The 22,447-nt window shown below is 36.9% G+C and overlaps 3 protein-coding genes across 3 annotated transcripts in view; 1 reads left to right on the top strand and 2 right to left on the bottom strand.

Annotated features, from left to right (window-relative positions):
* The first annotated feature begins 56 nt into the window (after nt 1-56).
* On the top strand, nt 57-4,950 carry LOC135693343 (uncharacterized). The gene is made up of 2 exons (XM_065211787.2): nt 57-1,979; nt 2,427-4,950. Exons 1-2 carry the CDS (start codon nt 593-595, stop codon nt 4,709-4,711), a joined length of 3,672 nt encoding a protein of 1,223 aa, XP_065067859.2. The 5' UTR covers nt 57-592; the 3' UTR covers nt 4,712-4,950.
* LOC135693345 (vesicular inhibitory amino acid transporter-like) lies at nt 4,341-8,227 on the bottom strand. The gene has a single exon (XM_065211789.2). The coding sequence runs from the start codon at nt 7,612-7,614 to the stop codon at nt 6,301-6,303; it is 1,314 nt and encodes a 437-aa protein (XP_065067861.1). The 5' UTR covers nt 7,615-8,227; the 3' UTR covers nt 4,341-6,300.
* A 2,674-nt stretch (nt 8,228-10,901) lies between these two features.
* The window catches only part of LOC135693337 (E3 ubiquitin-protein ligase UBR4), a 93,121-nt gene continuing 81,575 nt past the window's right edge, over nt 10,902-22,447 (bottom strand). Inside the window, exons 99-106 of the mRNA XM_065211781.2 lie at nt 19,601-19,635; nt 18,142-18,336; nt 17,642-17,726; nt 13,706-13,845; nt 13,255-13,348; nt 12,505-12,597; nt 11,938-12,004; nt 10,902-11,731 (exon numbers count right to left, since the gene is read on the bottom strand). Coding sequence (XP_065067853.2) covers nt 11,661-11,731; nt 11,938-12,004; nt 12,505-12,597; nt 13,255-13,348; nt 13,706-13,845; nt 17,642-17,726; nt 18,142-18,336; nt 19,601-19,635 — 780 coding nt within the window. The 3' untranslated portion in view covers nt 10,902-11,660. The remainder of the gene's footprint in view (nt 11,732-11,937; nt 12,005-12,504; nt 12,598-13,254; nt 13,349-13,705; nt 13,846-17,641; nt 17,727-18,141; nt 18,337-19,600; nt 19,636-22,447) is intronic.

Raw genomic sequence — 22,447 nt, 5'->3', positions numbered from 1 at the left:
CAAGAGTCATACAAACCAGGGGGTTGTGTCCAATGAGGATGAGTCATGTTGACATGGAAGATCAATGACATGTACAAAATTTTTTGACACTGTTCCCCTGTTTTTGCTCGACTATTTTATTATTGGTGCTAAAAACAGAGCAGTTGTTAAGGTAAAATAATAAGGAATGTGGTATGTAACAAAAGAAATGCTAAGTTAGCAAAGAAACATTTTGTCTCATTTTAATTGTATACAAAATTGTCTCATCTAAATGCCCCCTTTCCTACTTGATTAGAGCTTCAAAATAATGTCTTTTCTTTGATAGCAGGCACCTTAAAAGCAAATGCTTCTTGCCCCATACACGTCCCTCACTTCAATTTCTGTTCCCTAATGTCAAACCTCTAGCTGCCTCTGCATGGGCGCATTACCTCAGTGCGCGCGAAATTCAAGCATTGCGTCATCGGAAATAGTAGAAAGTTGGAAATTTCAATCGAAACATTTGTTATTGTCGATCAAGACCTTTAACTAGGTGATATGGTTCCTTTTCTAGCATAACCACAAACTAATCCGTGAGAATAACATCCTTCGTAACTGTAATTGGTTCTGATCGATAATGTCTGCTTTCAACCAAGGAATATTGACAAAGAAGCATCCAAGCCATGACGATATGTGGCTTTTGCAAAACTCAAGTTTAAGCGTTATCTGCTTTGCATGTGCCGTTGAAACCTTGGAAGATGAAACCACGCTTAATATAAGGAAGAGGAAAATGGCTTCAGAAATTCTGGATCTATTTACAACCAATAGATTGATATGGGAGATATTCCTGAAACACAAGACAACTTTACACCACACTGGCAAAGTTTTGTTACAACTTTTGTCAACTAAAGATAATCAGCTTTCTTCTCTCCTCGTTGAGACTATAGGAGCATTTGCCCAACGTGTTCAAGATAAAAACGCTGTCAGTTTTCTAGATCTGTTAGTGAATGCTATTCGCAATGCAAAAGATAATACAACAGGAAAAATTTATCCTTATGTCTGCCTGCTTGGAAAAATCTTACGAAGTTCTAACACAATTGTGAAAAGTTTATTAATGAATAACCAATGGGTATTGGGAATCATTGCAGATGGTATAGACATAGTTGAAGAGAAGGAAGCAGTTTCCTACTGGTATGTCTTTACTCAGGTTTATCGTATTGGCAGTGATACTGACATTGGTAAAGAAACTTCAAAGTTGCTCTTCGAAAAAATTGTAAATGCTGTAGGGAATTCGGTATCAAAGGAGCTGCAGCTAAATATTCTTGCAGTTTTAAAGAATTTCGCGACGAGATCAGACCTTCGTGATTTGATTTTTGAACAAGAAGATCAGGATGCTGTGCTCTCAAGAAAATCAATAGCAGATGCCTTGAAAAAATTGATCCTTTCTCCAACTAAATCTGTCCAGCTTGGTGCCGCACAATGCCTTGGAGCAATGCTAAACGATTCACCACAAATTAAAAATGATAAAATTGCAAATTTTGCTAGTTTAATGATTGACAAGGGATTGTGTGAATTTTTATTCGAACTTTTAGAGTCATCAGAACCACTTTTAGTTGCTTCAGTATTCGACTGCTTGCTCAAATTCTCAAACTGCCCAAAGTTCTTCACTGGAGGTCATATAATTTATGGTTTTGAACCAATTGTTCAAGCACTTTTGAGAATGCTAGGCAAAAGCGATAAATCGTTAATGAAGCCGGGCCTAGGCCTTCTTCACAGAATCCTTGAAGAGGATACAAACAGACTTGGAACAGTGGTGAAAGACCTCAATGTGATTCTGAAAATATTGGTAAATATAAGCGAAACCCATGAAACAGGTGTCCTTGATATGGGCATCATCTGCTCAGAGGCACTGATAAAAAGGATCCCAAAAGATCTTATAGACACAAGCATTGTGAAATTGCTTCTTGAGAACTTTTGCAAAGCTGTTCTAAAGAAAGCAACAAAGGAATCTTCAAAAACAACAGGTATTATATTATCATATATTATCAAGTTTTTAACAGTAAAGGTTTTTCAGTTTCTTCTTAATGAGATAAAATGAAAATATTTGCCAAGAAGAGCTTTCTATGAAAGCTTGGTTGAAGAAAGACCTACGCTTGCGAAGAATACACATACATAAAGTACAGATGTTTAACCTTGTAAATATGATGATTAAATTCCACAGCAATTGGTTGCCAAAATAACTCTTGTTATGATTATAAGAGGATGAAATAGCGCAAGGGTACTGTTTCTTGAGATGTATAGAAAGGAAATCTCAATTCCAAATGCCTCCAGCTAAAAATGGAAAAGATAGTTTATCAATATGTTATACCATATAACTTAAGTCATACATTTAAGATTCTTTTATCAAAGTTCTTTGAAATCATACATATTGATATTGCAAAGCTAATTTTTTAAATAATATTACTTTTCAGTTGATCCGGGGGTAATGAGCTTGTTGTTCAACACCCTAAACTTTGCAATATGCATTTGCCGGATTGTGCAGGAATCGACAGAGGCATCTGAAGAAGAAAAAGTAGGCTTTGATGAAGAACACATGCTTTCCCTACAGTGTCACTATGGAAATATTTCTGACCTGTACCTAATTCCAGCCACTGTCATTCTTATACCTTTCATAAAAGTTTCAAGAATTTTTGCAAGTTTCTTCCACTTACTTTCGTTGCTATTGGAAGATGTCAATGGTGCTGTCTTCGCAAAGAAGTTATGCGAGGCATCGTTCATTCGAATGGCATCAGAGATCAAATGCAGGCTCTTAGCTGAACAGAACAATGAATTCAGCATTTCTCATATTCATCATTTTCTTGTGAATCTTTCAAATAAACTAGATGGCTCTAACAAACAAATGTCTCTTGGGGCAATCATGGAAAAAACACTTTCTTTTTTAAATCCCCCGCCAAGAGAATGGTATCTTTACTTTGGCAGGAGCTCGTCAAATGCCGATGTGAATATTGTATTGCCTGTCAGAACAGCTTGTCTTTCCTTACTTTACTTATCAACAAGGTTTGCAGATGAGCCAATCTGGAAACCAGAGACAATCATCAAAAGCATTGCAAACTGCTTGTTGACTGATTGCTCTTTTGAAGACGATGTCACATACCGTAACTTGTTTTATCTATGGTCGTATGCCAAAGCTAAGTTTCAAAGTGAAGACCAAGATATACATGAAGGAGAAAAAAGGCTTTTGTCTATACTTGAGCGAATGATAGAAGTCAATGATATGTTTATCAACGAAAAGTGTTTCATAATTTGGGTACTGACAGCATCTGAAAGTAAGAAAGTAAAACAATGGGTGTTAACTGAAGTATTTTCCAGCTTAATGCCAAATTCAGGGGACTCGACAAATATCACTTTCAGTCGCACTCTTGATATACTTGCCTCATTTGAAGCCAACGCAGACTTCTATGTCACTTGCACAAACATTGTGACATATCAAAAAGGCGATATTGTTGCACACGCAGTAAAAGTGATGTCTCATATGATCCAAAATGGCTCTGAGGTTGACTTTGTTCCATCCCTAAAAGATGCGATCGCCAAACAAATATTCTCGAATGGAAGCGATCTCGATCACGTCAATGTAACAGCACTGTTGACGATATATAGCAATCTTCTTACGAGAGACATTGATAAAATTCATGATGGGGACCTTAAATTTTCAAGCATGGTCTGTCGGCTTTTTATTGAAAATCCATATCCCCAAATTCGCATTGAAGCTCTAAATTTCTTGAATCAGTTTCTAAGTTCTATTGGAAAACATGGCTATTTATTCCATGCAGCTGTCATATGCAAAGAAATCTTCATCAAGGAAATAGTTTCCCTTTTGCCAAGAAGTTTAACATTTGCTGGAGAATCTTTCGAGAAACTGGCTTCAGCAAGCCTTATACTTATGTCTCAACTAGTAATGCTAATTTCATCTCAAAATATTGAAACGATTCCCATTCAAACAGTTGAGTTGAATAAAGAACTTCTGCTCAGCGGAGTCACCTGTAAAGAATCCCCGTTGCTGCTGAATGCTTGTTTGCTATTCTGGCGCAATTTTCTTAGCACAAACAAATCGGAAATTGGATTTCTAAAACACAACGGTCTTCCCTTTAAACTAAATAACGATGAAATGAGAACATTATTGGCTCACAGTCAGAACTTGATCTTTTGTGAAGAAAGGTTGACTAAAGAAATGGGTTCCAGATGTCTTCTCTCCATCTTGAAAATGTTACGCACAACATTACCTGATTTCAGAAGCCCATGGAATATATTTATTCTAGACCACTGCATCAAAAATTTAACAAATGCTTCCGAAAAAGAAGTTTGCCTTCAACTTCTTCAGCAGCTATTAGATCAAGGAATCCAACCACAAAATAAAAAGACTCTAATTTCTTCAATAATGAAAATTCTGAACAACCATCCTCTTGGAGGTCAAGCGTACGAGATAGCTCTAATGAAAATCGTTTTCTTTCTTGTGAATCAAAACTGCCTTTCAGATGAGGAAAAAGATTGCGTTAACTGTTACTTACACAGGCTAGAAGATTGTTTAAATGGATTCATTGCAACCAAATCGCTTGGAGTGAGAAATGAAACTCATACACACTATAGTATAATGAATGGAGTTATGTTTCCATTAAGGAATGAAGCTGGACTCAATCTTAAGACGTTCTTACCAAGAATCGTGAAATATAGAGAAAAAGTGACGAAACGTGACAACTAATGACAGCAGTGATATCTGATTGGACAAATTTATTTCCAAGTAATATCTATGCCCTTAACAATATACTTTGTACATAGTGTTAAGGAAACATTTGAACATTCATATTGCCTTCTATCTTTCTAAAGTTAAGACTGTAGAACAAATGAAGATCTCTATTTGTTATGTACATAGATCGTCTATGCTAAAATTGTCTATAATGAGTAAAATGTTGTGTAAAGTCGATGCAATTCATTTACGTACACCGCTCTGGAATATTCTCTCAGATAATTCCTTTTCTTTACAAAATGAAAAAGACTTTGATCTACATTATCCTCATCTACATTATATAAGTACATCTTGGAAAAAAACAACATCATTATCATTTCCATCAATTTATTATTGATTCGTTAAAAGAACTCGTCTTTCAAGTCTACTACTTTATTTTATGGGCCCTTTATTTACATAATGAATAAGTCTAAGTAAATAGGACTAGAACATCGAAAATCTAATGACAGTTTTACAATAATATGACATTGTCCCCAGTTATTCCAATGTAGTAATTCATTTTTTTTGTTTCTTAAGATATTCATTGAACAGTATATAAACATATATACACTATATTTATATTACTTTTCTACATGGCTCATTTAGACCCCGTTTACACTGTGCCGGGCAAAATTTATCCGCATAAAACCTGTTCGGATTGATTTGCGTTTACACTGTGCCGCACAAATTTTGTCCATTTTGCCCTCCCATTTACACTGTGCCGGATAGCTGCAGTCACATGGCCTAAATCATGCACAGAGCGCCCAAAATGAAGTCTTCTCTGGGCAACAGAATAATAACAAAATTCCCGCCAACGTAAAAAGACTTCGTTCTCTCTTCAGAATCATCTGCTTCTCTTTTAGACCAAATCCAAAGATATTGTCAACACAAATTAGGCCTAGTTTGTTTTAATAGTTTGCTCTTGAAACAAAATGACACCAAACTAGCAACGAAAGTAGGGAAAGCTGAAAAGGATGTCAATTTTTCTTGGACTGGCAAGATACTGCACTTTTAACATGAGTGTTTATCGACAACGAGAGCGAAGATGACGAAAGGTCTTGATTGGGAGACAGTGAAAACTAAACTGGATGAAATAACCAATCGCTTTCGAGCAAGATACGATGTGGATATAATTTATCTGGATAAAAGCGTCTACACTTTACCACAACTATCCGAACTAGTTTAATCCACTTTCCTAGGTGAACTAATTTTGTTCGGATTGCCGCTCTCAAATTCGTGCGGATAGCGTGGGTGCGGTGCGGATAGTGTAAACGCGACGCCTATCTGAACTAATTTTGATGTGGATAAAATTTATCCGGCACAGTGTAAACGGGGTCTCGGTCACAAGATGGTAAATCGTTCTTTCCACGACCAAGCGTTTTATACTTGAAATTCTTTTGAGAATAGCCATCCAAGTCGAAAGATCCTTTGAAAACATTCGACGGAGAGTACTGTTGTTAAAAATAGGGTAGGGTTAAGTTTTTAGCGACCTTTATAACGTTTGAGCTAAGTAAATAAGAACTTCTAATCTAGTCTAAGTGAGGTAGAGACTTCACTGTTGCTCATCATAAATGTTCTAAAGGCTCTGTTGGGTTAAGATCTTCATCGTTGGACGATACAATCAATTCTAATACAGAGAACACTATACCAATGCAACCGAATATCGTTGCTGCCACAAGAATTATAACATCTGCTAACATTTCTTTAAAAGACAAGTTTGGATAGTTAAACTTCAAGTGGCAAGCACAAGGTACAATAAAAACTAATATATTTGCGGTGAAATTTCCAACCAAAGCAATACCGAGCCCAAAATGGGGTGTCACGACAGCAATTATTAAAGCCAACACCAGGATAACTGTTCGAACGAAGTACCTCAGCGTTGTCCTATCCCATTTGTCTTTCGGCCAGTTTTCGTCAACGATGTTGAAGACAGTAAACATTGGGAAAAAGAAGAAGGTCAATGCGACAACAAGCAAGAAAAGGGAGGAAATTGTCCGTAAGGGCCCATTTGGTAGATCAAGGGTCATAAGTGGATGAGTCAAGTTTTCATAGGCCATGTAAACAAAAAATCCTGTAAATAGTTTCAAGATAGTCACCAACGTGTATGACAGATTCATAACTTTGTTGAAGTGCTTCCTGTTCAGCATGTCTTTTTCTATAAAAGGGAGGTACGGCTGACAAGCATATGTTACTACAGTTATTCCAATAGCAAGCGAGCTGTTTTTTAAGCTGAGCGAAACTGCCGATTTGAATGTTCTGCCCCAGTTTGCTGAAAATGTCAAACTATACGCAGCAGCTATAATCACAAGTGCAGCTCCAGTAAATACAGTTGCCATTGCAATTCTCGAAAGCGATTTTATGCTGTCTAGAAAAACTATACTCAAGAGCGGCATAGCACAAAGGACTGACCAGACATCGTCTGTTATTACAGGAACAATTTCGTTCATTACTCCACCTGCCATTAGCAATATCAAAATGGCATGGGCAAAATTTTCGATAAAATTCACAATATTTACAAAGACTCTTCCAAAATAGGGACAAAAACTTTCCCCAATGTCTACATATCCAGCTCGCGTTCGAATCATTTTGCCGTGCTTGTCCCGTGTGTACAGCAATGTGATAAGGAGCTTTCCAGTATAGTTTCCTGCTACTGCAATCACGGGGACAATAATGAGCGCCCAAATTCCGGCACATCGAAATACGAATCCCATCGCTAGCAATCCAGTTCCCATTATCCCGTTGCTCACATTGAAAAACGTTTCGTAATCTGAAAGATTCCTGCCGTTTTCGTTTACGCCTTCGATTGCATCCTCATCGCCAATATTATCATCAATTATATAATCTTTATCTTCTTCTATGAGGGGCCTATGCTCTCCCATAATTACAGTACATAAAGCAATTTATATCTTTGCTGCCTAATACCTATGGATTTTCATACGCCTGAATGGTAACCGTCACAAACATCAGTTAAATGATTACTAATAATTCAAAGATCTTGTTGCTTTCGCAGTGATTTTGCTTCAGGAGCATACCAGCCCAGTTAAACACATTGTCTAAACGCGCTGAAGGGTTCACACAAACCAGTCTTTCTTGTTATCAAGGAACCAGTCGTTTAATAAATTCAGGTTGTGAATCGACTGCGAAACAACATCCATCTTCAGTATTGGATAAATTACTAGCTACCAATGATATAGAAGCGCCGAAGGCGCTAGATGTCTAACTGGGCAAAATTGCCCATTGAGCTGGTGAGGCAAAATCACTCAAGCGGTGAAAGGGCAAAAAACGATTCCGCATAAGGGCTCAGTACGGGACATTGCAAGTTTGACGAAGAAAAACCAAGATTATCGAAAATAGCATAATTTTGAAAGATTAGTTATACTTTGCTTGCTTGCCGTATTAATTTCAAAAGTTTTAAGCCATAAATTGTGTTGTTACATAGGGTTTCAAGATTTTTAAAATATTTACTGCTGCGGCGCTCGCACGGTCCACTCTGGCCTATGTTGACCTTTTCAGGTAGACTGTTTTCGGGTTTATTTGCAAAAAAAAACAAATATTATTTCAAAATTGGGTTTATTTTGTATTTTATAAGTTGAAGGTTAGATGTAAGCAAGTACTCTTAGTCTTATATCATTATGACAACTTGTTAAATGAACACTCCCCTACTTCGGCAACCCCCTGCATATGACTTCTGGTAAAAATTTCAATGTAAGGAGTGAAGAATTTTATGATAAATATCCATTTTAAGTTTTACCTATGACAAGACCTTCCCTCTAACATTCATCAGCAAATCAGACTTTTATTTACGGACATCAGGATATTGTAGGAAGGGGGCATGGCTGATTGAAGATGACCTCTTTTACCACTGTTTCTTAATGTTACGACAAAAAATTAACACAAGATTTTTGTATAAGCGCGACATTTTTGTAAATAAGCCCAAAAATAATTTTCCTAGAAATATAAATATTCTTTAAACCAGAGTGCCCTTATCAACGCCACGGTAAAAAAATATTTTAAAAATCTCTAAACCCGTGTACAATTAAAAATTATGGCTTAAAACCTTCTAAATGCATAAGGTAAGCTGACAAAATATATGTTACCTTCCTAAATTAAATAGATTTTCTAAAATTTTTGGTTCCGTTTGCCAGCTATCATTGCTAGCTACCCTTTAAAGAAAATATTAGCATTTGAAAATCTTCACCTGTGGTGATCCCTGCAGGTCTGTCCTAAAAGTCGCCTAGAACCGATTATGCAAGGGGTTCGGAAACTTCAAAGGCAGAAATTTTTGTTATTACGGGATAAAACCACGAATAAAAACAAAAAATATTTCGATTTATTACCATATTGTAGCAGCAGGAAATAAAAGCAGCGAGATATCATATTTGGTTCAATAACAAGCTTTTTGGCAACTGCAGCTCTATCGTATCTTCATTAAATCTGCAAAATCAACCCACTGGGACTCAAATGAACTAAATTGTCCATGAAAAAAAGCTGAAGATGTTCGGTTTTAAGATACTTTATCATATCAAAAGCAATGAGATGGCGGCAAAGTAGGTGTTTTTAGGTTGCACCGAAATTCATTTGGAGTACGTCTTTCTTCAGTTGCTCCAGTTCATTCCAACATTTTCTGAAGTTTGTGATTTTCAATGAAGGGCTGGAAGATAAATAAATATGAGCTTTTAAACGTTATAAGTTTCCTAGGAACAATCATTTCATGTCCTAAAAAAACTATCCACTCGGTAATGATATTACCGATAATAATCTAGGTACAATTTTTTCACTGTATAAGATATGCTTTCAAAATCAAAAAAAGCCTGATAAAAATCGTATTATGGAGAGTTATTTTGCTTTTCACGAAAGAAAGATCCCTTTGTAAATGCATAATATAAAGATAAAATAAGGAACTATTTTATCTTGATAATATTTTTTCAACATTCTGAAAAATAGTTGTATCGCGTCCCTCTTTCTTCAGAGACAGAGGAAGGCCAGAATAACATTTTTAAAAGCAAAGCCGGAATAAATTCACATACCACACGATGCATTGCAGCCAATGTACTGCTTCGCTAATTAATTTACTGCAAACATTCAGCACACGTTGTAAATTTTGCAAAAAAAGCAAAAATGAAAAATGCTTCAGTTCGTTCTTCTTTATTTTCAGTATTCTACCAATGAACGAGTTCCGTCTGGGACAGTATAAGTTTGCTCTGCGCATAAATTTTGAGTGTCATTGGTAACCCCGAAATAAAATGATCCACTGTTAAAAAAGATTTGACCTTCAAAAAGACTTGTAGTTGCTCTAAGTGACGCCCTTTAAATCTTCTTCGTGCAAGAACCGGGATGGCAACAACCAAAAAGCGCAGTCACATATACCTCATCATCGCTCTCAAATTGTATTGTGCTGCAGACTAGGCTGGCTGTCCTTTAAACGATTCGGCATTCTGCTTGCGACAGCAATATATGCTGCAAAAAGTGCACTGCCATCCTATTCTGTCGTCCGGACTTCCAAGGGATTAACTTCTTCCTAGAGTGTTATTCGTGTGCCCCTGAACATACGGTGATAGTCTACAATCACTACTGAAGCAAGCAATTCGATCAAAATCTCAAAAAGCAACGAGGAGCTTTCTGGTAAGCAAAACAGAAAACAAATGATTATCGAACTTCAATTCCCAAATACTTGTAAATACTTCGAACTTCAATTTTTAATAACTTTATAAAAATTTTCAATAAAGTCCCCGGCAAACTACAAAGTGAAACATCTATACTGAAGTTCAAGAGTTGCTGCAAGGATATCGACTTTGATTTTTAACTTTTTCTCTAGATTTAATTATTCTAAAAACTTCTTAAACTATATTGTTGTAACATTTATATCGTAGGTACATTAGTTTCACAGTTCCTTGATTGATAGCAGCAAACTTATTTTTGCTGAACAAGTTTACCTTATTATCTTATTATTATTATTACAAGTTTACCTGGTCTTATTATTATTATTATTATTATTAATTCCCAAATACTTCAATTATTTGTAAACCAATGATTATCGAACTTCAATTCCCAAATACTTGCAAAAATTCGAACTTCAATTCCAAAATACTTGCAAAAATTCGAACTTCAATTCCAAAATACTTGCAAAAATTCGAACTTCAATTCCCAAATACTTCAATTACTTGTAAATATTGTAGGACAAGTTAAAAATATTCTTATCGCATTATAACAGCGTATTTTTGTCCCTATATGAAGATTTTTTGTTTGTTACAAATATTGACCAAAATAGGGCCCAACCACCCCGTTATCGTCTCGTTATCTCAAGGCAGGTGCTATCCTTTTGAAGACTATACTTGTCGGCAAATGAAAAACAGTTCAGTACCGTCAGAATAAAATTGATCAATAATTTCTTAGTGTCTAAAAAGTCAATGAAAAGCGGTGTGGAATTACTAGCAACTTAGAGCTGCAGCTATCAAAATTCATTTGAAAGGAAGCAAAACGATAAGCAGTCTTCCATTGAGCCTTAACTTCATTCTTCATACCAAATCAGAATTCATACAACTTAAAATAACAGCAACATAGAGAGCCAATACAGATCTGTAGCAACCTGGGTTAGCATCTATCAAGATTTGTAACAATCAGCCTCAATTAAGAAATTTTTCAACATCATTGATATAGTTGGTTACAAGCAAAGGTTGACAGAAATCATTATCAACAAAAGCTTTTTTGGCACGTATAATTTCACATAACTGCCAAGGAAATTATGATGTAAATTCAAGTCGTCCGTTTTCTTTTTATTAGAAAGAAATTTCCCTATTCGAATAAACTAACTTTCTAAGAAACCCAGGCTGCTATTGTGAATCAGTAGAGGCTTAACAACATAACAAGATATAACAAACAAGTCAAGGGTATAGTAATGAATAAGTTTAACAATGTTCGCAGTTCATCAGTTCCCTTGCGTCATGACCAGAGTTTCCGCGATGAAATTTGCAGGGTTCTCAATTTCAGTTAACAGACCTTAAAAAGAACAGAATAGTCCTTTCACTTGGAGGGTCTTTGGTAATTTATCACTCTCAACTTAGTTCACCACAGAAAACCTTTCACTCTTCGCTTAATATTTAACTAACTGTAATTTTTATTTTGAATCAACAAAAACCAAGAAAACGAGAAGAACAAACAATTGAACTTAACAAAGTGGAAAAAAGCTGTTAAACGAAACATACCCGCGACATCAAAGAATTCTTCAAATGATTCACAAGGTAAAAGATCATTTTCGTAAAAGCCAAGTAGCTAAAAGAATAAAAAGAAAACTGGATGACAAGAACCTTTCAAGACTCATTAAAAGACGCAGTACTGGCAGCAATGGGTATACCAGAAAGTGACAAAGAACAGCCAAATATGCAATGCTTATCCTGAGCACAACAGAAATGGGTTACGCAGACCGAGATGTAATGATGGCAAGGTCTCAAGGTCGTTTCTAACTGGGCAATACCAGCTGATGGCGTTGGATGGTCACCATCTTTAAAAGACAAGGCAGGGATATATACTGTCGCATATTCTACTGCCGAATACATCATAAATATACATTTATCTTAGCGTGCATAGCTGGAACAAAAGTCGCAATAATTAAACGGAAAAAGTATTATCTTTCTTGTAACAATATCAGAATATGACTAAATACCTGAAAATTCCATAAGACCTTAACCATGTGGCCCTCAACATAATGGCTTTTTACGTAACATTAGCTTATTTTGGAAATTCAGAAAAGAGGTTTGTTCATTCAATCATACCTTGTCAGCCGCTTTTAGGATCGTTTCATCATTATTCCGCAAATAGTTTGACATCGAGTTAGTCCATTCTGGGTCAGATGACGAAATCTTGTTCTGTAATATAAAAAATTCATGAACCCGAAATGTTTAAGTGTCTTGGGAATGATAAAGGAAGATTATAATTTTTCGATGTTAAGAGTCTTAAAGATGATCCAGTCTTTACCTTGGCTCCTCGAAAAAAGAATTCTTATTACCACAAAAGCAAAAAAAGATAACAATAATATATCATTGATGCAAAAAGAGGAGCAATGTGGAAAGCAAATTGCAAGGATCTAGAAAGAAGCAATCACGTTAAAATATACAATTTTTATTAGTCCTACGTATTGCACGATGAAATAATTGAAAGAGAAAAGTGTCATATTAGAAATCTTAGTGCTTAAATTTCTTTATACTAAAAGCTAAAATGAATCCCCATCCAAAACCCACTTTTTCAAATTTTTCTTGGTTCTTTACATCAAGGAGAATATAGTTGCTCTATAAGATAAAAGTTTTATGATTTTTCTGGCAAAAACCCGTTCGTAGCATAAAGTGCTTAATTAAGGGAAGGAAACTTGTAGGTTTTAAAATTATCAGGTTTCTTTTTGCAGGGATTTAATCAAACAAAAAGTAGTTTCAGTATTGCCTGTAGAAATATGTGTGCAGACATTCCCGTTGGGCAAGGCTTTTTTAGGAAGCAAGCATGTTAAGTAAATTAAGTAAAGATCCTCCTACCTTGAATATCAAGTGGAACTGATTGGTCATCTCGTAGAATATGAGGGCTGGCTTGTAAACAGAAAAATCTTTGACAGCATCATCATCCGGCCATCTTGAAAAGCAGAAGGTACTTATCATAATGCTGGGTAACGATACATTTAATGAGTCAGTTGTATTGCGCCTCATTCCTTTTTAACATACATCAGAATATATATGATATCTACCACCTTATCCTGATATCAGCTGTCAGTTACAAACGGTGTTGTGTCTTTTCACAAATCAATCACAAGAAAGGTCTGATTCTTTTCGAGCGATTTTAGCAATTTAGATGTAATCTTATTGCTCTATTATGAAACATATTGCTGACTTCACACATAGTTCAAATCTTCATCCGGTCACACATTTGTCACGCAATGAAAATTTTATCAAAACATTTTTAGTTACAAACAAAAGCTAAATACGCACTTACTTCTTAAGAGGTGCTTGGGAAATGCTGCGTGCATGAGCAAGAATCAAAAGTCGTCTTAAAAACGTCAGCCTTTTCTCCTTCCAAGTGGCGAGCGGCATTGTGAGCAAAGACAGCGTTGTCACAAACAAAGGACCATCAGCCTGAAAGAAAATCAGCTAAATTCTAAGGCAACACTTCAACAGAAGTATAGTCAATCTAACTGATCACAAACAGCAGGGGTCATGCAACTGGAAGGGGGTGAGCAGGATAAGAGGGGCGGACAAGGGGACAAGCGGACGAAAGGGGAGCGAGGCGGCGAGGGGACGAGTGAGCTAAGTAAAGGGAGCGAGTATGCATGTGGCTTTTGTCTAAAACTCTGCAGCTCAATACAGTATATACTACGCGTCTGGAAGCGATGTTGTTTTGGCCTGCTAACCTCAGAGATAAGCCTAAAAAGCAAATTCACTGGTTTCCCCATAATGGCCTTACAGTACTCGAAAAATAAAAAAAAGCATTTAAACACAGAACACCTTCAAAATGGCACGAATTAGAGGGAACATAAAGCTAAGTAATTAAGTTAACAGCGCAAACAGTCTCAGAATATATAACGTCACTACATGCTTGGGTAGTACCTTTAGTGACTGTATTACTTAAAGTACTAGGGTAGAGTTGTTAATGCCGCAAGATAGTACCGAGGTCCAAACCCATTGGTAGCGCTTTGGAAGGCTGCTTTATCAGCTGTGAATAATCCTGGACTGCTTGTCATGCCAGACATAGTTGGAGCCACTCATAGCTCGCTGTCCCGGGAAGCCATCTGAAGACCAAAGGATGATAAAGGGAGATTCTCCTTTTTACTCCGCAAGCTGCTGCTTCTGCCATAGTAAATAAACCAACCATCTCCCATTCTATTTCCAAATATGTTTTCAAACATGGGTACCACTAACCAGCCAAATGCAGGTACTAATGTGGCAAGTTCTGAACTCTTTCAACTCTAATTATCATGAACTGCTACTTCATCATCTTTCCAAATCTATTGAATCTATCCTATTACAATATCCACTATGTGAAATCTTAATCAGTGGTGATTTCAAAGATCAATTGCCTTTGCCATTCAGAATGATTTCATTCAAATGATATCCGAGCCTACTCGCAATTCTGATCGTGTTGTGAACAAAGCAAATACCTTCGACCTTCTTCGGACTGCAAACCCCAAAATTTACACCACTCCTATGATAGATGCATCTACTGGCAATTCTGAGCACTGTCTAATAAATTTAAAACATCCACTTTCTCCCCACTAGAATAGTACTTCCTTGCCTCACAAAGTTTTTCATTACAGCAAAGCTTCAGGGAATGAAAGCAATCTCAAATATCTCAGTCTAGAACTTCCTATGTCCTTGCTCGCAACGATTGCACCAAAGTAATCAAGATATGTTCCTAAAAATGTACTTGACCAAATGCATAAGCTATATGTTAGACTACATCTTGTCAACGGTGATGCAATTTACCATTATCAAAGCATATCCTGTTCTCGACAATTAAAATCAACACAATATAAGGCGGCACTGACCGTTAGTGGGGCGTGGAAGGGCATAGACACGGACAGACTACTTGAGGAGCTCGGCTGGGAGTTGCTTAGCGACAGACGATGATCCCACAGATTGTCTATTCTACAAGATTGCCAATAGTCAGACCCCCCAGAATTTCCGCAATCATATAATCCCTTACAATACAACCTACGTCGTCCTACCTTGCTTAGACCAGGTACACCTCATACTATTCCGTATCAAAGCGTTGAATGACCTAGGCCCCGAAAAATCCGATGTGCTCCAAAAAAACTGCATACAGAGCATACAGAAAGCTACAAATTTCTAGCATTCGCTCCGCTCAAAAATCATTGCATGGCATCACTAACCGCAGAATCGTCTATTATTACCAGTCTGTCCCTGCCATACGCGAATATCAATTTAATCATAACTTTGCTTGTGAAAGTCCTATCTCTAAATGTGTTTCGGGAGAAGAATCTACAATCCACTACTTCTTGCATTGCTGGCAATATTCACTTCACATAATGAATCTGCTCGATAAGGTATCTGATAAAGTCGGCAATCATATAACTCAACTGCCTGATGGCCATTTAGGTAATCTACTCCTTTTTGGAAGTGAAATCATAACGTGAAAGCAAACGAATTGATTCAAAAATGTACCGTTGAATTCGTCAAACAAAATAAACGATTCAATAAATTCTTTATGGCCGTTGTCTGCTATTTCTGATACACTGAATTCTATGGTCCTGAACTGCAACAATGATGTATGCATAATTTGTATTTGTACTGTGTTGTACTGTGTTGTACTGTGTTGTGCTGTATTGTGCTGTATTGTGCTGTGTTGTGCTGTATTGTGCTGTATTGTGCTGTATTGTGCTGTATTGTGCTGTATTGTGCTGTATTGTGCTGTATTGTGCTGTATTGTGCTGTATTGTGCTGTATTGTGTATTGTTAGTGTATTTTGTTAAGTATAGGAATATTTGTCATGTTAGGTGTAGAGACAACTCGATCACGTTATCTTTTTGTCTTCTCATAAGCAATAATTGAGTTTTGTATTGGTATTAAGTGTTAAAAAAGAAATCAGCTATGAAAAGCTAGTTTTATCCGACGCCTCAACAATAAGATTTCAAACCGCCAAAACCTGTTTCGCACCTTTTGGTCCATGGCCAAGGTCGTCCCTCAAAACCTTTGCGAACCTTCCTTTCCTCCTTTGACAAAAGAAAAAATGGATACTTCTCTATACTAGCACTGCATCAGCCAAGGCCAACCTCTTCGCCTCTATACTAGCACTGCATCAGTCAAGGCCAATCACTTCGCATCAGCCTCTAATTCAAATCTTGATGATCAAAAATTACAACCTTGTCGTTATCCCCCTTTTCTCTATCAATGTCATCAATCAAGTTCTCCACATGCAAAGTTTGCAAAGCTCTTCTCCTACTTAACACTTCATAATCGACAAGACCTGATGGTATACCAGCAATTGTTCTCAGAAGTTGTGTCCCAGAACTCGCACCAAATCGTAATAAACTCCCAGCTCTCCTATTCACTTAGAATATTTCAATCCTTATTGAAACAAGCCGACTTCTTTTCTTAAAAGGGGGGCAATGCTGACCTCATTAACTATCGTCCAATCGTTACCACTTCTCTTACATTTGAAACAATCGAGACCATTATCACCAAACAGCCACTTATGTTTCTTGACACTAACTCCTTACTGATCACCAGTATGGTTTTTGGCAAGCGAGATCGACTGGTGATCTTCTAGCGCACGCCACCTGTGTTTGGTACTTTGTTCTGGAGTCTTTTGGAGAGAGTAAAGTGATCCCTCTCGATATCTCAAAAATCTCTGATCGCGTCTGGCATAAAGGTATTCTGGCTGAACTCTTTTAAAACCCTCTAAAATTGGATTTGCAGCTTTCTCTCTGATAGGTCATAGCCATTAGAGTTGACGTCTACCTCTCCAATCCCCATCTAATCAATGCTGGTGTTCCACGGGGTCCTGTCATATCTCATTTTTTATTCATCCCTTTTCATTAATTCTTCTAACTTCCGCCATTACAGGTATCCATTCCTTTGCTAGCGATATTTATCAGAGCTCTTCTTTTTCCTTCGATTCTCAATATTTTTATACGATCATTAACTTCCTCTTTCAAAGAAATAGCTGTGTCGCCGAACTATGAATTTTTGCATCTTTTACCATGTGCATTGCTCTCAGGAGCTCACAGATAAGACCCCTGGTCCCTGAGACATGTACGTAACACCAGATACTTTTCCATTGCTAAACCTTTCCCAGTCTCTTTGCCAAATTCACAAGCATTGTCCCACAACTCATATTAATTTATTATATCAAAGATATTAATTTTCGGGGGTGAAAAAAGAATAACCGTCTAAGAATCTGAAGCATACTTACTTCATATGCGGAGTCTTTCCACTTGTCCGGAGGCAACTCAAGAAAGGCAGTTAAGATTTTATCTTCCGTCAAATGAAGGCGGACACTACAAAAACAAGAAAACATATGTGTACGTTGGAACTTGCGACATTCAAAGAGCAGAATAGTTAGACATGGCTAAGAAATTAATCTTTCTGTCCCATTATCAACACTCATCATATTTATGGCAAAGTAGAAAAAGGTAAAATATACTTGGCTTGGGGCAAAAATGTGATAGAAATAATCTGAATGGTCTATCTTTGGTGTCAATTTTGCCAGCACAATATACCTACAATTTTATAACCTTTCTGTAAGTCACGGAAAAACTTTCATTTGAAACGATACCACTCAAAAAATAAATAAGGCACAAAGAACTTGTGTCATAATTAAAATTAAGGTTATTCTCTATTCTATTAACTCGACAACTAATAAACAGCTTGCTGTAGGTCTTTAGACAGACAGATCAGGTCGAATCTACTCACGTGTTCAGGATGTACAGAGCAACATGAGCAGCATACGGGAATAAGTAGATGTTACTGATTCTTCCGCCACCACCAGCCTCGTCACTAAACGATTTTTCTTGGGCAAACCTCAAAAGCAATAGCTTGAGGTCGTGAACTGTTAGATGTAGCGTTGTTTCACGGAAACCAGTGCAGTCACGTATGTAACTGTTGTGCCTGAAAAGAAGCAAATGAAGTTACCTTTAGATTGCTTATCCGTCAAGACAAGTACGCATCCAATGTTTGCAGAACCTTAAGAAACAGACAGTCTACTGCAATAAAGACTTTTCACGGGGATACAAAGCTAAGATTTGCTCTTTCAAATGCATTTCTGTATAAAGACGCAAAATCAAGAGTGAATGAGGACCTAAAACATGGATATATCAGAATAAGGATATATTATGAAGCACTGTTTTAGATGTACAATCATTGCCGTTAACGATCTTCCGTAAGTTGCGGGGTCAGAACAAGTGACAAAAGTTAATACCTCCCCAGGAATGAAAATTAAAAATATACTCAAGGTGTGAACTAAGGTATCCAGCAATAAAGAAACTGAACACAATGTAATAAACACAATGTAATAATCTGAGATGTTAATTTATGATTTCTCCAAAACAAAATATGCATTCCAAACTTTGCTCCGTAAACAAATTGATAGCTAGCAAATATTTCTGGTTGAAAATAGAACATTTTTGTTTATGTTTTGACAGAAAATGCAATGAGGTCGTTTCGGAATACCTTTATTTGGGGACTGAGGATGACTAGCCAGTCATCGGACTTATAGTTCAGCTAGTTATTTGACATAAATCATGAGTAGCTACTTGTTTCTGTTGAAAATTTGCAATTGTCATGTTTTGCCTTCAATGAGGTTTTTTGCGAGCATTTTCTCGCAAGGAGGCCCCAGGGGGCTATTAGAGGTTGGCTTAAAAACATTTCTAGGCATTACAACGCAATTGCCGATCAAGTCAAACGTATACTTAAGGCATCATTCAAACAGTTTTGCTCGAAAGGTACTCTCAGTTGTAGTCAAGTCTGATCCTGAATTGTTTCTGAAGATTCTGTTTCGGTCGGTAAAACGAATATGATTACAAAGTTCGAAATCCGTTCGCTTTTAGCTAAGGAGTGTCGAGGTTAAACTGACTTTTCTCTAAGACGAAATTGATGATTGTTCAAGGTAGACGGTTTGCAGGTATCAAGATCTGAACTGTGTCATATTCTGTTTGCAAAGGAAATAAAGTCAGATTTCATCGAGGATGTTACAAATTCTCATTTGGAACATGGAATCCGTTGATCTTATATCCACTAGGGTTATTGTAAGTCCGCTCAGGCTGTTACAAAACTGGGAGACAGCCCGTCATAGAAAAGCACCATTAACATGAGATGGTGACTTTGTATTATCATCAATAAGTTAAACGTTTAAAAAGTGAATGGAGCATCTTACCTGGCCAGGCATGTCGCAAATGCTGATTCTGAAACCTAAAAATAAAAAATGAAATTACGAAAAATTGATTTTGCAGTGAAAGTTGAGCTGCTATCTACGAACAAGCATACGCACACAGTGTAATAACTCTTAGAGAAGCTTTAGCGTTACATACAGGTTTATCTGAAGGGCAATGTTTCTTCAAAATTCTTATTCGTTTCTTCAAAATGCCAATGACATCATGTTTGTGTTCATTTTCTAATTGACTTTGATGCAGCTACCGACCATCATTATTTTGCCTGTTAAAACGTCAAGTTCTAAAGCAAAGATATCACATCATTCGAAATATCAAACTTTGCCACGGGTATTAGGGCACAGATTTCCTTGTTCGCATTTTTTTGTAGTGTAAATTTATGTGGAAATCGTGTTTGAAATGTGGTCTTTTTGCCGTATGATGTGGGGTCCCCTCTGGGTCCTTCTCCCCGGGATTCCCCCAGTCGTGGTGCTCTGATAGCCAGCAACTTAAAAATTGTTTATTACTTCAGTAATATGAAGAATTTAGCTGCTTTTCGAAAGATCAGCAAAACTTTATATGCTCAAATAAACATTTTGTATATAGTATCTGGAACTGACTTATACTTCATTTTTTATTAAAAAGGTCTATCTTATCTGATTATAACTGGGCAAAATACCCCTTCTGACATATTGAAAATTTTATTAGCAGGGTGGGGGCTTAATCAAGGGGCCTTTACGAGGGAGGCTTTACGAGTAGGGCAATTCGAGGATTACTGGTATCTGTCCTTTTTTATTCAACTAGTGGGGGTAATAGATTTACCAGAGCACAACACGTAACATAAATTCCGTAAAACGAAACAACGTTAATAGCCAAACAAGCGCCCCAATTGAATAAGCGCCCCAATTGAATAAGCACCCCAATTGAATAAGCGCCCCCATGAAATAGTGCCTATACTGAATAAGTAAATCAGTGCCCAGGATCAAGCAATTTTAGCATAACCCCACTGCCCCAAAAGCGCCATTATAAACTGAAGGGGCGCTTATAAGAACACATGTTAACCCAGAAAAGACATCTGCTTCTTCAAACGGGCCAAAACAATAATAAGCAAGTAGAGAACGATGGACAACGGGAAAAATTTACATATAATAGAGTTCAAAGTGATGACGTCACAAAAAAATCTGTTTTTTTAGAATTTTTGAATTTGGATCCTAGAGCTGAAAGAGCATCATGAAATACCTCTAAATATGCAAAATCAGTCAAATGCGTTAAGAATTGGCTGAGACATGGCCACATGTGAATTGGCTCTTTCCACTGATCTGTGGCTCTTTCTCCATCAAACCTCTTTATTTTGGTCTCTGTTAATAACATTGCGAACAGAGCGAAATAGCAGCGATTCGTTAGCAAACTTTCATTGGTGATATCTCAACTAGTTTTAGACATATTTGCCTAATTTGATTAATAAAAATTTCAAACATAGGTTTTTGGTGACGTCACACTTAAAACTCTATTGAATATCACAGAAAGATGTATTAACAGCAATTTTCGCAGTTTTCATTATCAATTTCTATTTACATTTAAAGAAATTACTAAACTTCAAGCGAACCCTGCCGAATAAGGAGCCCGCGGAAAATTGGCCTTTTTTGAATAAGCGCCCGGGGCTTATTCGATAATTTAAGGTACCTAAGTGAAGGTTGGATACATGCTGTTCTAGTCGCCTGTAAAGCAACTAACCTTATAACTTGATACTGAGTAAATATACCTTATAACTTCTCGCGATTTGATTAGTTTAAAACGACGGGGACTCCCCCTTTGGCAATTCCTTTCACAGCCAATTAAGATTTGACGCCTTGTCAAAAAGGTTTGTCAAAAAATTGGAAAAGATTCAATAGAGGGGTAATTTTATTTACTGTAGCTGAGCAAGTGGGTAGTAAATAAGTAGGGGCGCTTACAAGATTAAGGGCCCTTTATAGAGTCGACTTAAAAATGTTCGTCGTTACCTTGGCACCTTAATTAGACAAATCAAACCGGTTCAATCCGGATAATAAGAGCATGTAATTAGTATAAACCAGTTTTAAAAAAATCGCGCAGAAACAGGAAACAGAGCTCATGAGCAAAATGTACAGAATTCAAGCTGTCAATGGACTTCAAGAAACGTTTTTGCAGCAACCATTTCGTCTGATAGGTACGCAGAGAAAATCCATTATCTTTAACGTTGTTTATCGAAATGATCTAAATGCCAGCTCCACGATAGGTGTGGGTGGCCTAGCCCCAAAACTTCGGTGCAAACACCTCACTGATAGAAATTCATGCTTTAAATAAGCACCCCAAAATCTCTTTTTTCTGCTGTTTGTGCATCTCGCTTACCTATAGAAGACTACTGCTGTATGAACTAATTTTTTGTACAAAAAAGGAAAGCCTAAATAGGCCTTTATAAACAAATTAATTTACGCGATTGAGACTCAGTGCGACGATTGCATTGGAATCCTCAAATCATATTTCTGTACACAGATTCCTTTGATATCCATGTGGTTATCAACTATTTTTACTGAGAACGTATTTTCATCAGCTCTATACTAAACTTTTTCTTGTGTAAACAAAAATATGAATCTTGGCATGGCCATTTTCGTGCAGATATGTGTGCTCCCTGAGCCTAGACTGTATCAATGTACCTTCAAAGGCTATCTGCCCGGGGATAAGGAGACTTACAAGCAAAGTACGACAGGTAGGGGAAATATGAATCAAAATTTCACTAATTACCATCCTAACAGATGGTGCTTAAATAGGCGTCGAAGGGGCCTAAGAAATAGGAAGCATTTCAAGGACGGGAAAAGGGATAATGTACTTTTGGGGCT

This window comes from Rhopilema esculentum, chromosome 11 (assembly GCF_057945365.1).
Source record: "Rhopilema esculentum isolate cy_ngs chromosome 11, ASM5794536v1, whole genome shotgun sequence".
Lineage (NCBI taxonomy): Eukaryota > Metazoa > Cnidaria > Scyphozoa > Rhizostomeae > Rhizostomatidae > Rhopilema > Rhopilema esculentum.
This window is presented reverse-complemented; position numbering and strand designations above follow the sequence as displayed.